This window comes from Bombus fervidus, chromosome 1, assembly GCF_041682495.2.
Source record: "Bombus fervidus isolate BK054 chromosome 1, iyBomFerv1, whole genome shotgun sequence".
In the NCBI taxonomy this organism is placed as follows: domain Eukaryota; kingdom Metazoa; phylum Arthropoda; class Insecta; order Hymenoptera; family Apidae; genus Bombus; species Bombus fervidus.
Genome location: NC_091517.1, coordinates 22,607,821 through 22,621,679, shown reverse-complemented (window position 1 = coordinate 22,621,679; position 13,859 = coordinate 22,607,821). Strand labels below are relative to the sequence as shown.

At 38.7% G+C, this 13,859-nt stretch overlaps 1 protein-coding gene and 1 long non-coding RNA gene across 6 annotated transcripts in view; one reads left to right on the top strand and one right to left on the bottom strand.

Moving 5' to 3' along the window:
• The window catches only part of LOC139990617 (protein expanded), a 117,477-nt gene extending 105,497 nt beyond the window's left edge, over nt 1-11,980 (top strand). For 4 of the 5 annotated variants that reach the window (XM_072010019.1, XM_072010029.1, XM_072010037.1 and 1 more), the window contains 7 exons: nt 4,436-4,676; nt 5,358-5,633; nt 5,876-6,041; nt 6,411-6,719; nt 6,969-7,247; nt 7,682-9,537; nt 10,181-11,980. In XM_072010019.1, the coding sequence (XP_071866120.1) occupies nt 4,436-4,676; nt 5,358-5,633; nt 5,876-6,041; nt 6,411-6,719; nt 6,969-7,247; nt 7,682-9,537; nt 10,181-10,657 (3,604 nt within the window). In that variant the 3' untranslated portion in view covers nt 10,658-11,980. The remainder of the gene's footprint in view (nt 1-4,435; nt 4,677-5,357; nt 5,634-5,875; nt 6,042-6,410; nt 6,720-6,968; nt 7,248-7,681; nt 9,538-10,180) is intronic. The other variant, XM_072010053.1, reaches the window with a different exon arrangement.
• A 281-nt stretch (nt 11,981-12,261) lies between these two features.
• Nucleotides 12,262-13,852, bottom strand: LOC139990812 (uncharacterized). The gene is made up of 3 exons (XR_011800662.1): nt 13,793-13,852; nt 12,486-13,037; nt 12,262-12,423 (listed from the first exon to the last, which is right to left on the bottom strand). It is a non-coding gene; the product is annotated as an uncharacterized lncRNA (long non-coding RNA).
• Nucleotides 13,853-13,859: the final 7 nt, after the last annotated feature.

Genomic DNA, 13,859 nt, shown 5'->3' with positions numbered 1-13,859 from the left:
GATACTAATAAAAGGAGCAACAAAATACCCTTCAAAAATGAAGAAATTTAATTATTTTAATTAAGATTAACGCGAACGAACTCTTTTCCTTTCGACGTGTACAAGTTATCCTATCTCGTAGAAAACTATGTCGAACTGTCGATATACGCGATATATCTCGTTGCTTATCGTGTCGCCAGTAACGAGTTAAACAGTCTGTTTTCAAACGTAGATCGCTAGATAGAAAATTTGTCATAATCGAACTTGGCGGACCACATGACAAATTACTTGGCTTCACTGAAATATCTTTCTGACTCAAGTAACTCTACCTTGGTCTATCGAATCGAATCGAATCGTCATTCGAGATCCGCGAGGGAGGGAATAAAAACTCCGGTAGTCGGATCCACGCTACGTTGGCTGACAAATTATTCACTCGAAAGAGGCTGGCCACTGGTAGGGAGCTAAATTAGTCGAGAACGCTCCGGCTATCGGACAGGCCCCCAAATGGATCGCAGAATTAATCGGAGTAATTAGCGTTCCGCTTCAAATACTATCCTGGTACCATCGTAGCTGACTAAACAGCCAAACCCACGTAGTCCACCGGGTCTCTATATCTCCCTTTTCCTTGCTTTCTTCTAGCCGCGATCATAAGGATTCCTGGTTTTCCAGGGTCCTCAAGATCGAGGACGAGAGAAATAGTTGATACATAGACGATGGGTGAGGATGTAACAATAAGTTGAAGCACGAGGAAACAAGAGAGGAGTAAGAGAAATGAAATTTCACACTGTTGAACGCATACGGAATGTTTCAGTATATTCAGTATTATTCAGAATATTCAGTAAAAAAAGTACGAACTAATGGAGCAGGAGGTGACAGGGAACGACGAGGGAAATATTTTACATCTAATAAACACACGTTCGTTCTCGCTTTAGTTTTTACGAACGAAGATTCTTAGAGTGTGGATTTTTTAGCGTTGGAAGGCAAGCAACGCGTGATATAGTCATTGTCTTCGTGAATTGTTCGTAAAGCTCTGAATAATTAATATTTGAATAATACGTTTCATAATATCAGCTATTACACATGCGTACCGTTGTAAATCCGACAGGATTGAACTGTATCATCAACGACGTTTTAAAAATCCCAGTTCAAAAACTTGCATTTTTATGAATCGTAATTATCAAACTCCTTTTTAATTTCATTTTCCAGTATATTTCATTTTCTGCTTTGCTACAAGTATGAAGATTACCAGAAGTACCAATGAGATATACTACATAATACGTAGATGGATATAACTGTATACGTATACTGTTACTTCCTGTCATAATTGGGAGAATATTATTATATTAACTGGTGTTAAAATTTATAGCGTAATACGAGTTAAACAATACATTCCCAGATAGGCAATACGAACATGTATAACCCGTTACTTGCAATTTTACAGAAATCTCACGGAAGCGATTAGACGGATTGTTCATCCGCTGTCGTCTAAAATTTATATTGTCAAAGCTTCTCAATTGTAGTAGAATGATTAAACGCATCGGACAAAAAGAGATTGCAAAGAATGGAGGAATACCATAATACCACAATATACGTTGTACATTCGTATTCACATAATTATGTACTTATCTTATAAAAAACTTAACTAGTTGATCTAAATTGTCAAAGAAGCGATTAATTCATCAGAATTAACGTTCGTACAAGAAATCATTTGTAGGAATTTAGGATGATAAATTCGAAATAATAGATTTCTATCAGATTTAGATTAGAATTTACGTACTAAAGCCATCTAGGCTCTCCTTGTGCACTTCTCCTTTTAATCCTAAAACACCCTATATATAAGAATCGTTCTCCTGAAAGAGAAAGAGAAAGACAGGTGGGTGGTAAATAAAGAATAAGAAAGAAAGCAGGAAGGAAAAGAAAAAAGGGTGGCTCGGATCTCTCTCTCACGAAACGAAATCTCGACTCCTGTCCGGTAGCTAAGTGCTACCTACTCTTGTAATTATAAATTATTACGTGGCGCGTGATAGATAGACCGTACGCATTAAATGAAAGCATTCGTCCCGGTAATTATACCGATCCGTAGTTGCTTTCTGATTTCCACTCGAAACCCGTGATTTACATCCAGCCACGCCGCATTCACCGCACGTCCGCGTCGACGAGGGTTTAATTCGTGAAAGGACCAACATGCTTGGAGGACGATCGAACACTCCGGTCGACCTTTCGTTAATTCTTCCCTTGCTCGGATCATTTTTGTTAATCTTTTTCATCGCATCTGCCAACTTGCTTTCCGTTCGATTCGTCCGGAGATTTCTAACCTGTTACATGCTTCTGCTGTATTTCTTGCGTTTCACGTGGAAATTGCGCCTTCGCGAGATATAGTTACGTATATTACGTATATTACGTGTTGAAGTTTTTCACTTAAATTATGGTTCTTGAAGATCCCTTAAGAGATACCTCTGCCAGAGTAATATTTCCACGATGACGTTTGAACAAGAAATTATTAAACAGAATTAGATTATTGAATTCGAGAAATTCTATCGCGATGTCAAGTCCGCTGAAACGTCTGATAACAGATATCAATTTTCCAGAAAATTGAATTAGCTTGAATCGATAGTATCCCTGACGCAAAGTTCGAAGAACCGTGGAAGATTATTAATTGCGGAGAATTAAACTTAAGCACGCGAATTTAGGAGTTGGCGTTATACAGATTTACGGGGTCGGTATCGTTATGCGTAACACGTACAAAATATGTCGAACGTGACGTTGCGAATCTCCAAGGATTCAAGCGCTAGGAGCGTATTGTTTATCATTACGAGAAATTGCATGACGATGTGTCTTTCGGCACAGGTCTCCACGACTAGTTTCTTGAAAGTGGATCTACAACGTAACCCAAGAACAGCCTATATTCGCAAGGAGTATAGTCTCACAATTCATATTTTCTGTTTGAATATACTAGCGCGTTGCTTGAAACATTTTCCTTTATATCCTTTTTGCAATATGTCCTTTCGTGCCAAGATTAATTCCACGTTACGTTGTCCCTAGAGACGAATCGATTTAAATTTCGAATAAATGCAGCAGCGTACAAATCTCCTAGATTTTATGTAAGCGTCTGTGTCTCAATGCGAAGCATTTTTATTGGATTCAAATCCGGCAATTGGACAGACTATTTCATAACTGGTTTTAGTTTAATCCTTTAGTGTTCTAAATGCTAGTTGACGACATGGACAGCGTGTCTTGGGTCATTATCTACCCGACAAACCCAATCCTGGGGCATGTAATTTGTCGCAAAAGTTCTTCGCTACATTTAAAGGTACAAGACGATTCTTTCGCAGTGTTTGCAAAAACATGTACGAGAATTATCGCAACACTGGCGAAGATCTTCCGTACTGGGTCTTCTTACGAACAACAACTTAAGATTAACGTAATTTTACGTGATAATTATGCATTATAATTAAACACCCGATAATTATGCTATTACACTGTGTATGTCTAGATGACTGTTTTGATATCACGTCTTCCGGCATATGGTAAATCGTGGATTTTGTTGCAGTTATTCTTTGTAGCCGTAGAGGGACTCTGATTTCGTTATGTTGTATCAATTAGCTAATGAGAATTCCTGGATCATATTATATGTGTTTCAATTAAGGCCCGTGAAATATCATGTTTTTCGATTAGCTTTCGCAATGGCCGAATTACATAATCTCTGCTTGCCTCCGATTTGTTAATATTATTAATACTTGAAAGGATTGTTTTGTAATATATGTATCTGTGTATCGAGTGAGCGGACGATTCGAAGCTAATTAGTTCTCTATTTCGTTGTTATTACATCGTATAATAGATCGTGTTCGCTAGTCGTACAAAGTTTTGTAAATAACTATTTTTATGGCACAACCACCGTCCAAGGTTACACGTAACCGTGACACTGTGTTGTAATAACCTGATCATACATTAGTTTGGAAAGTTGTGCCGCAAGGTGTCTGACTTTCGTATTTTGTATTTATATATGTATCTATGTGTTTTATGGCGAGTCAGGTGATTTATAGCAAATTCGAGGAAGCGTGTAGAATGTAACAAAAAGTAGTTTAATCATCTTTCGACTTTTGTCTAAATGATAATCGAGAGAATAGAATAAGGACGTACAAGACGAAACGACGAACTAAGCAAAGTTTTAGCTCGAGATTTGTAATATCGTCTACGTTTAAATAATTAAACTTTACGTAACGTAATCTTCCCTTTTTTGCTTATTTTCTTATTAAAAAATTTTATGACTTATTATACCGCGTCTAATCATCGCAGAACTACTCGTAGAACAACTTCGATCACGCAAATTAATAGAAAGAACTTGTTCCCAATGTGTAGTTTCTTGTAAAGAAAGAAAAAAAAAACTCGCTCGATAATTAAAGATAGTTAATCACGTAGAACAAAAACGAAGCTAACCGGTTGATTATCATTTCAGCGATGAAACGACGCGCCACCACTATTACCTGCAACTGCGCGACAATGTTGTCAGGCATGGCGGTGGGGTGGAGAACCTCCATCCTCACCATCCCTTACACGAACCATCTATCGTTACGCCCTTGCTCACACTCGCGGGTCTTGCCCTACAAGCCGATCTTGGCGATTACTCCGAAGAACGACATAGGCCACACGCAGGATCTGTGGGATACTGCAAGCCCACGGACTACCTTCCGCCACACGTAAGTATTTCATTCATATCTACCGACCTCCTTAGTTAAAACGTTCTATCTGTTACTTTAAAACTGACAGGAGTCGAAGTTTTATCGTTTCCCTTGTCCCATCTTTGCTTTTCTTCGTTCAATTTAAGATATGCAGTTACTATTTCACAAAAGCTCATAAAACTAGACTGCGAATATTTATGCAATTTCACGCTTTTACTATGAACGTAATTGAGGAAAATGTAGTCTAAATGGATATTTGTTTCATGTAGTAAATATCGTAATAACTGATCTACGTCGAATACTTCGTACATTTTCGTCCTTCAAATTTCTGATAAATACGTACAAAGTCCGCAGTCCGAATAGATAATGAACAATTAACTAACAAACTATTTTCTCCTGTAGTGTATTTGAACAAAAAAAAAAAAAAAAAAAAGAAGATAGCAAAAAAGTAGAACGTAAATCTTCGATACTCTATAGATAATTAACATTTGTTTTTCTACGAATCAGCCGCTGGAATGTAGACCTATCCCAGGCGCTAATATCTCGACCGTAAAGGCCATTAGATACTGGCTGGAAAGTTTAATTCCAACGCGTTTACGTGTTATAGTTATCGTCTATGAATGAGTGCGCGTTGTAATTTGTGGAAGCGGTAGTTATTGAATTTTCATTTAAACGTAACGAACGATTATGTTGGATTAGATGTGCCTCGAGTCAAATGTGCTCGCTGTGCTTGCGGCACAGCACAGGGACAACCGAGGTTTGTCGAGGGAGGAGGCAGAACTGCAATACATCCGGGAGGCGGTGCTGCTGGAGGCGCCGCTCAACGCTCACCTCTATCGGTTACGAAGAAGCAAGAACGAGGCAGGTCCGGGACGCATACTCCTTGCGATTTGCGCTCGCGGGGTGCGAGTCTACGCTGAGGAGGAAACACCGCGTGTCTTCGCCTGGAACAACATCGGCAAACTTTGCTTCGACGTTAGTTTTATGCTTTGTGCGATGTATCGAGTTATAGTTTGTCCTCTTTTTGCTCTTTTTATACTTACGAAAATCATCCAAATGCGGCACGTTATTTGTTAAAGTAACGTATCAAAAATTATAATACTCTTTTCTTTTTTTTTTTTTTTTTCTTCTTGTGTCGAAGAAATTTTTCAAACTTGTTCAATCTACGTGAGATATTTATATCGGAAATCTTTTAATTTGTTGCATTTCTATTGCAGCGCAAGAAGTTTGAGATACGCGCAGTCGATCAGCCGGACAAGCTCACCCTTTACAGTGGATGCGATGATAAAAGCAAATTGCTTCTGGGACTCTGTCGAGATACCCATCAGTTCTCCATGGCCATAGCACCTAGAGTAAATGAAGCGAAGAGGCGAGAAGAGGAAGGTCGGTTGAACGAAATTTATATTGCTCAAAATTAATAGCCTCTGTTCTTTTTACCAATCTTATTGATAAATTTATAAAACTGTCCAAGTACACCTGTTGTTACGACACGATTCGGGTTTCTTTTCTTGACGCTTTTGTGTTTAAATTTGTATTCTTTTCTCGTTCTTTATCTACGATTAAATATTTATATTGATCGAATCGTCTATCTTGAATTGAATCGAATTCCAGCGACGTCTACAATTTGATTAGTTAAAACTTGTATTAATTTCAAACGTAGTCAAATTTTAATTGGTATAACGTTAAAAAGAAATCTCTTTGATACGAAGCTGCAGTCTTATCTCAAAATCAATGTTCTCTTTTTGGTTTCAGAGAGGAAAGTACTTCGCGACTGTTACATGTATCCTGCCCGGTGCAAGCTGAGTTTAACAGCACGTGGGGCGCGCGGTGACCAACGAATTTCTGTTATCTCGAGCACGTCGTCCAACACGACTTCTGGAATTGTCAGCGACCGGGTACACAGCGAGGATGAACCAGACACGGCGCCCGCCTCGACCGAATGTTTGCCACGTCTTACTGAAAATACTTCATACTCTGGTATTCAGTGCGGTGTTGTCAACGGCTCGAATGCAAACGTCGAGGATCGTTCCATGCCGTCCTCTCCAGTCTCCACCGTGGATGGTAAATTTATTTCCTCTTTACGAATATAGAATTTACAAGGATTGTATCATATAATGATAAGCATAATAAGAATTATGCGCATAACCGTAACAAAATTTCGAAGATATGTTTTATGGGTAAAAATGAGGAGACTCAAAAATGTAATTGTTTCTTCATTTAACATTTAACTCCTTTAACGAATTTTGTAAAATTATTTAAAAAAATTTATTTTAATATACAAATATATACAATCTACCACACGAATTACAGAAGTTGATGGTACAGACAGCACTCCTACAACGGCTGCATTGCGATTGACATCGAACGCGGCCACGGCGGCTGAGGGGTCACAATGTAGCAGCAGCTGCAGCACGGTCGTGGTTGTGAATGCACCTGCTGGTGGACCGCCGCGAATGCGGCGTACATCCGCGACTTCCAGTCTGGAACTCGGTTATTCGCATACGGCACAGAATTCAGCGGTTTCGTCAGAAACTGCTAGCTTTCCTGGCGCCATTTACGACAGGTGCAAAAAAGGTGGCAAATACGCGGGTAAGTTTTACAAAAAATTATGTATACCTTCAGATTAAAAGAATATAGTAAGACCTTAAAATATACAATGATATTTATTCAAATGGTAAAAGTACGAGGGAACTTAACTATTTGTTAAACATGCACCTTATATCTTGATAAAATGTTGACAATAATTTCGATAATTTAGATTTGTCGTGGAAAAAGGTATTTTAAAGTCGTCTCTTCTTAAATTCTAGAATTTTTATCTCTGACTTACATGTATATACTGCAATTTTCCTACCATCATTTTTATTCTACCAAAAAGTCATAAATATGTTGGTTAACTAAGTAAGTACCATACCATATTTGCTTCATAGGATATTCGGTTGCAACTAAACAAATATCAGTAATTATTTTACATCTCTACCGATTATAATGTTAATTTTGTACTACACGACATATTTCCTTTTCAGGTACTGACATTGCTAGTGAAACTAGTGGGGTATATACCCTCAGAAGTAGTGAGATGCAGGATGAAAGAATGGGAGATTTATATTCACCTACCGGTGACGCCAACGGATCTTCTACAGCGAGCGACGTGTGTGCCTTAAGTTCTGTTCAGTCTACGACTGACGAGGCTTCTGTAACATCTGGTTTTTATACCATACACAGCGGTCTTAGATCCGAGACAAGCGACGTGTATACAGAAGACGTTGGTACCGAAGATCAGGAACCTATTTACAGCGTCTGCAAAGGTGATGAGGACGTTAGTAACGTTGTTTCTACCATGACGGGAGCTCTGGATCAGCAACTCGAAGATTCTAGATCACGCAGTAATAGCATACTAAGCGCAGGAAGCTTCAGAGGCGATGGTAGTGACCCTTCCAGCGTTGGACCTCTTTTGTCAGCCGACGAACTTTCGGATTTAATAGTTGGACGTTATCCTCCTCGAAAGACCATTAGCAATTCCATGGACTCTGATTGCGACTACGTTACTATGCCCCCACCACCTCCGCCACCAAGAACCGATAGCGACAGACAACTTCCTCCACCTCCTCCTTACCCAGTAAGCATGGACTACGCAACGATAAACTCGCCGCGACCCAATATATCCGACATCGAAAGGGAACCTCCGCCTCCACCACCATATAACGCTACTCGCGGCGAGTTCGTACCTCTGCCACCACGTAGAACTGATCCACCACCACCGCCACCTTACACTTCACCCAGGGAAAGAATTCAGATACCACCGCCTACGCCTCCAAGAAACGACGCGGTTACACCCAGAGAACCACCACCTCCACCGCCTTATCCCGAGGTTTCGGAGGTCACTCGACAGGAAGCAATTTCCAAATTGTATCCAACGACGAGCGAAGAAATTGTATCGAGGGTGACATCCACGAAAATACAAACGGGTCTAGCAAACAGCAAGATGAACGCCACTTTGACTGCTTCGAAGACCATCAACGCCAATCAAGTCAATGTTAATGACGTTGCTTCGGTTGCCCCGAAACCACCACCTAGAATTCAACCACCCACTTATCCCGGTGACAAAATGAAACCTACGCCAGTTCACGCCCCCGTAGCGGCTCTTGTCGTTGGACCGAATAATTACTTGGACGTACACGCTTCACGAGGTGGTCCGGTTTTGTTGCCTTACTTAACACCACCGCCGCCCCCGCCACCCCCTCCACCGCCAATGGTTCATCCCAGACAACCTCCACCGCCACCACCCAGCTTAGCTACCGTTTACACGAGTCAAGTTGCGAGGTCGCAGATCGAACAATATAAGCAGCAACTGTATTCGGATGTCGATTACGTGATGTTTCCTCTAAAAGATCCCGCGGTGTCGAAGCAAGAATACATCGACGCGAAACAGGGTTCGCTTCTGGCGGCCATGGCTGCCTATCCTCCTCCTCCTTATCCTTCTTTTAACAATAAATCGTTAGTAATGTATCGTAGCACACCATACCTTCCTGGTTCCTCGTTCTCATCACCCACGAAATACGCTTCGAATCAAAACCTTAGTAGCAGCGACACAAGTTCTAACAATTACTTACCGCATAGTAATCTGAGTAGCCATTACGCTGCTAGTACAAGCTCGCTATATAGTGGAGCTACTTGTTCGTCGGCAGGCAGTCAGAGTCTTAGACGCGAACCACCAGCCCCAGCTCACCCCCACACGCTCCACGCGTTCTCTAGAACGAGAAGCGACGAGAACATTTTGAAGTGTTTCGATTCGCCTTCCAGTACCAAGCTGCAGTCTCTGCCGCAATTGAAGCATCGTCGACTTCCGCCACCTCCGCCACCACCACCTTACGAAATACAGGTATTGTATTCTAACACACTATCCTATTATTATAGTGTAAATTACTGCTTTATTTTTTAAATAAGATTGGGTTACTATTATTATGAACATTACGTGGCAACATACAATATGAAAATTACAGGGAAACCATGATAAGTTAAATTTCCGTTTTATAAAAGAACAATTTTAAAATTCAACACCAAAATTATCTTTTCATTTGATTTTATTATTAAATATGTATCTTTTCCACCCTCTTGAACATTTAAAAAATGTTAATAATATTAGTTATGCAGGTTACTATTAATAAAGTTAAACTAACACAACGATCGAATTAATATTATTTATCACCTGCATATTATTTATCAGATTATTCCCCTCTTCAACAATTTCATGTTAAAATAGTTCATTTTAGGCACCAAGTAATATGAAAGTGGAAAAATGAATAAAAATGGACTTATCATATATTTCCCATGTGGTCTTGATATATATCCTGAGACTATATACTCTATGTTTTGTTCTTCCTGAGACTATATACTCTTCAGACCGAATATTCTTTTTACGAATAAAAGAACAAGATATCTGTTGCCGATATAAATATATCAGACACAAATTCTAAATAGTTTCGATGCAAGTGTTTTATTTCAACTGTTTTACTTATTTGCAGAACCTCGAAAAGAATCAACCACTTCCATCCGCCTCTTCGTCGTCTTCTTCCCCGAAGAAGACGTCGAAAGCAACCACGATGGAAGAGCGCGAAGAAGGAAAAGAAGACGGAATGTTGGACATTCGGACGCTTCGCGAGAAGAGTCGTAACTTGGACTTGCCGCTGATATCGGCGTTGTGTAACGATCGGTATTTATTGAAGCAGACGAAAGCGTTCGTGATGCCAAAGCATCCTGCTGAGACGACTTCTTCAACGTCTACGAAGAACGGTGCGAGAAGTAGCAATGGTGGAACATCCAGCAGAAATAAATACCCGGTCAGCGGTCTTTCTACGACGCAGATCACCAAACCCCCGAGGAAATCATCGACGAGTACTCACAAACACCCCGCCGAGGTGAAGGGCAACGCTTACAAGGTGACGAATTCGACAGGCATGTCGGCCGTCAAAAAGGATTCTACGAGGGCGTCGCATTCGTAACAGGAAACGAAGAAGAAAACAAAGGGGTTTGCCGCTGTTGCGACATTATGCAAATTATATTATTATACCTCGATGAAAGTGCATTCCACGGAACTGTTCGAACGATTCCACGACTATAATGCTTTGTCCTTGAAATACACGGGCAGCAAGGCGAAGAAAAAGGTTGTTCTAACGCCTTAGGTACTTATATAGCGTTTCTACACAAACCGTGCTTCTTCAACTCAGGGTGCCATTTTATCATTTACGATTCTTCTGTTCGACGCGAATACTCAAGGAAGGAAAGAAAGAAGTCCGATGATAGATTAGACCTTCGGGAAAGTGTAAACACGGGAACGTCGAAGGTGTCCATTATGTAATATCTCTCTTCTTATCTAATTTCATTCTTATGATCTCTCTTGATATTCCTGGAAAATTGTACTTCTTTGCAAACAAAGCTTTTCTTTCGTACGTAGAATAGTTGAAATACACACCAGTAATAAAAATGTTCATTAAGTTTCTTCGTTTTTTGCTCAATTAAGCGGTTAGCGCGAAATGAAAGAAAAAAAATTGAATGCGAATGTTTTGTAAATCTCAATAACGGCGAAAGAGCGAGAAAAACGTTCTTGCGTATACTTTATCTCATACTAGAACAACGATTTTCGTATCTACTAATTACACAGATATTTTTATACTGTGAACGAAAGTAGGTATGAGTACTGTAACTAGTTGACTTCCTTTTTGATGTTTACGAAAGTAATATTTATTACAATCCAGGTGATCCTGATAATTTTTTTTCTACCTTTTTTTTTTTTTTTCGTTTTAATAATTCAATCAGTGCTCGCTTTGTGACACTTTCTCTATCGATGCGTTTTTGCGTGTACGTAACTGTAAGTGTAGTCGTATATTTAGGAGAGTTTAAGCATTAAGTAAGTATATTCAATGAGAAAAAAAATTTGTTCCTTCCTCAGCGACTGAACATTGTTATAAAAAGGTTGAACGAATTCTCCGATTATGACAACCGAATATCGCGAGAATACGTTGTTAAATAGAGAATGTTTATACTGCACTACAGAACGCGTACTCCAAGATAACACATGTGACAATTAACGTTGTACAAGATTTGCGTGAAAGTGAATCTTTTGAACATTAATATCTTAGATTATAGCGTAATGGGTAATAATTTAGTTGTATAAGTTGACTTATGTTAATTAATATTAAATAATAATATTACAACATGACCCATGTCTGTACATAGTATTTGAGTGAAATCATAGGACTTGTTGTAGTCGGAAACCTCATGTATGTACCACGCGCCACCTCAGCTACGAATAATAAACATTTTTTTATAATGAAGATCGTTACGAAAAAATGCTTTGTGTTGACTATGTGAAATTAAGAAAACTTCATATTACCTTTTATTACACAATTTACAAACATTCGCTGACAATTGACTTACAGTGGCTCATGAAAATATTCCAACACTTTTCATAGAAATTTATTGATATTTCTTTAGCACTGTAACAGGACACAACTATCGTGACTATGTTGGTAAAATTTCAAAACGATTCGTAAATTTAAATGCAAGTAACCAGATATTTATTGCAAACATATATTTAATAAAAAATTAATATAGTATTAATTAGCATTAATAATGGCCTTAAACATGTAACTAATGCTAAAAATAGTTTCACTAAATATTCGCGCTTACCAATATAACGAATGATTTATTGTTCAAATACTTTTGTGATTTTGCAAACTGTATGTTTGCGATAAATATCTTGTAACTTCTATATACATTTCCAAATTCGTTTTTAACTTCATCAGTATAATCATGACAATAGCGCGTTACAGAAATTTTAAAATATTCTGTGTAGCATACAATAAATCAATTCATAAAATATTTCTCTAATGTAAGCGTTTAAATAGTTTGATGAGCCATCAATATTGTGTATTAAAATCATATAAAACAAACTAATTATTTTATACGGTAACATCATAAAAGTGAATACCATACAAAATCATACTAACATCATAGAAACTATTGTGTTACATCTACTCGTGACTTTAGGGAAAAGATGAGTGGGTTGGTTTCCGTGGTTACTGTGCTCACCGAAGACCGCGAAGATTGAATTGATTACTTCCGTAATTCAAAAACGGTTGCTTATTCAAAGATTTGTATTTTTCGTTCAAAATTAACCGGTTGGAACAGCAAAACGATATTTCTCGAAAATTAATAAATATTCTGCTTCGAAAACTCTTCTTCGCTCACGATTTTCAGCTCTTGTCCGTTTCTTTCTAGTTCTAAAATCCCTTTTCTTGATCATTCTGGCCCAAGGGTGGGTGGAGCTCCGCACCGCCTGTCGGTGTCTTATTTTCTTTGGTTGGCAAAGACTTTGTCCTCCTGCTCAAAAACGTGCAAAGTGGTTGAGAAAAAAATAACGCGAAGGCGAGACAGCACAATGCTCTAAAAAGTTTACACGAATTGCCGATAATGAAATATCGTGAGTAATAGAACTGCTAATTTGATACGGTCCACAAAAAATAACCAAAAGTTAACAAAGTATCTATCTGAGATATTTCTTGCTCATATCCTATCGCCCTTGGTAAATATTTTAACAATATACATTTTTCCGTTTGAGTATGCAACCGGTCAGTTTATATTTCATTCCCGGTTTATAGAATGTGTCTCCTGGTAGAATTGTCGGAGCTAAAATTCATATTAAAAGCAATTCACGCGATAGTGTAACGAGTGTGTATATATTAAAATTATCATTCCTGAGATTCAAATACAGTATTGCCCCGTAAATTGTCCCAAGCTTTGAGAACTCTAATCGTTTATAATTTAATTCTTTGTTCACAGATAGCGTTGCGAGTTCATCTACGCAGTGCAATCACAATGTCTCAAACATTCGATTGACTTTCTCCCAAGATACATTCTCCAGTTGATAGTTCGTTGCCTTGACACATACAAGCGAAATTCTTTCAATATAGTTTTTCATAACTCGATATCCCTACGAAAAAGTAACTTATTAAGCAAAAGCATATGCCTGATAGTTGTAAATGAAACCGCACGCTTGAACCCATACATATTGAAAAGAGACAAAGTCAGATAATATTTAAAACGATAACAATAAAGCAAATGTATTAAGTACATACCTTCGTCAATACTACACACGCCAGGCAACGGCCGCGTGACACGGTATATATAAAGGTTGCAACCTTT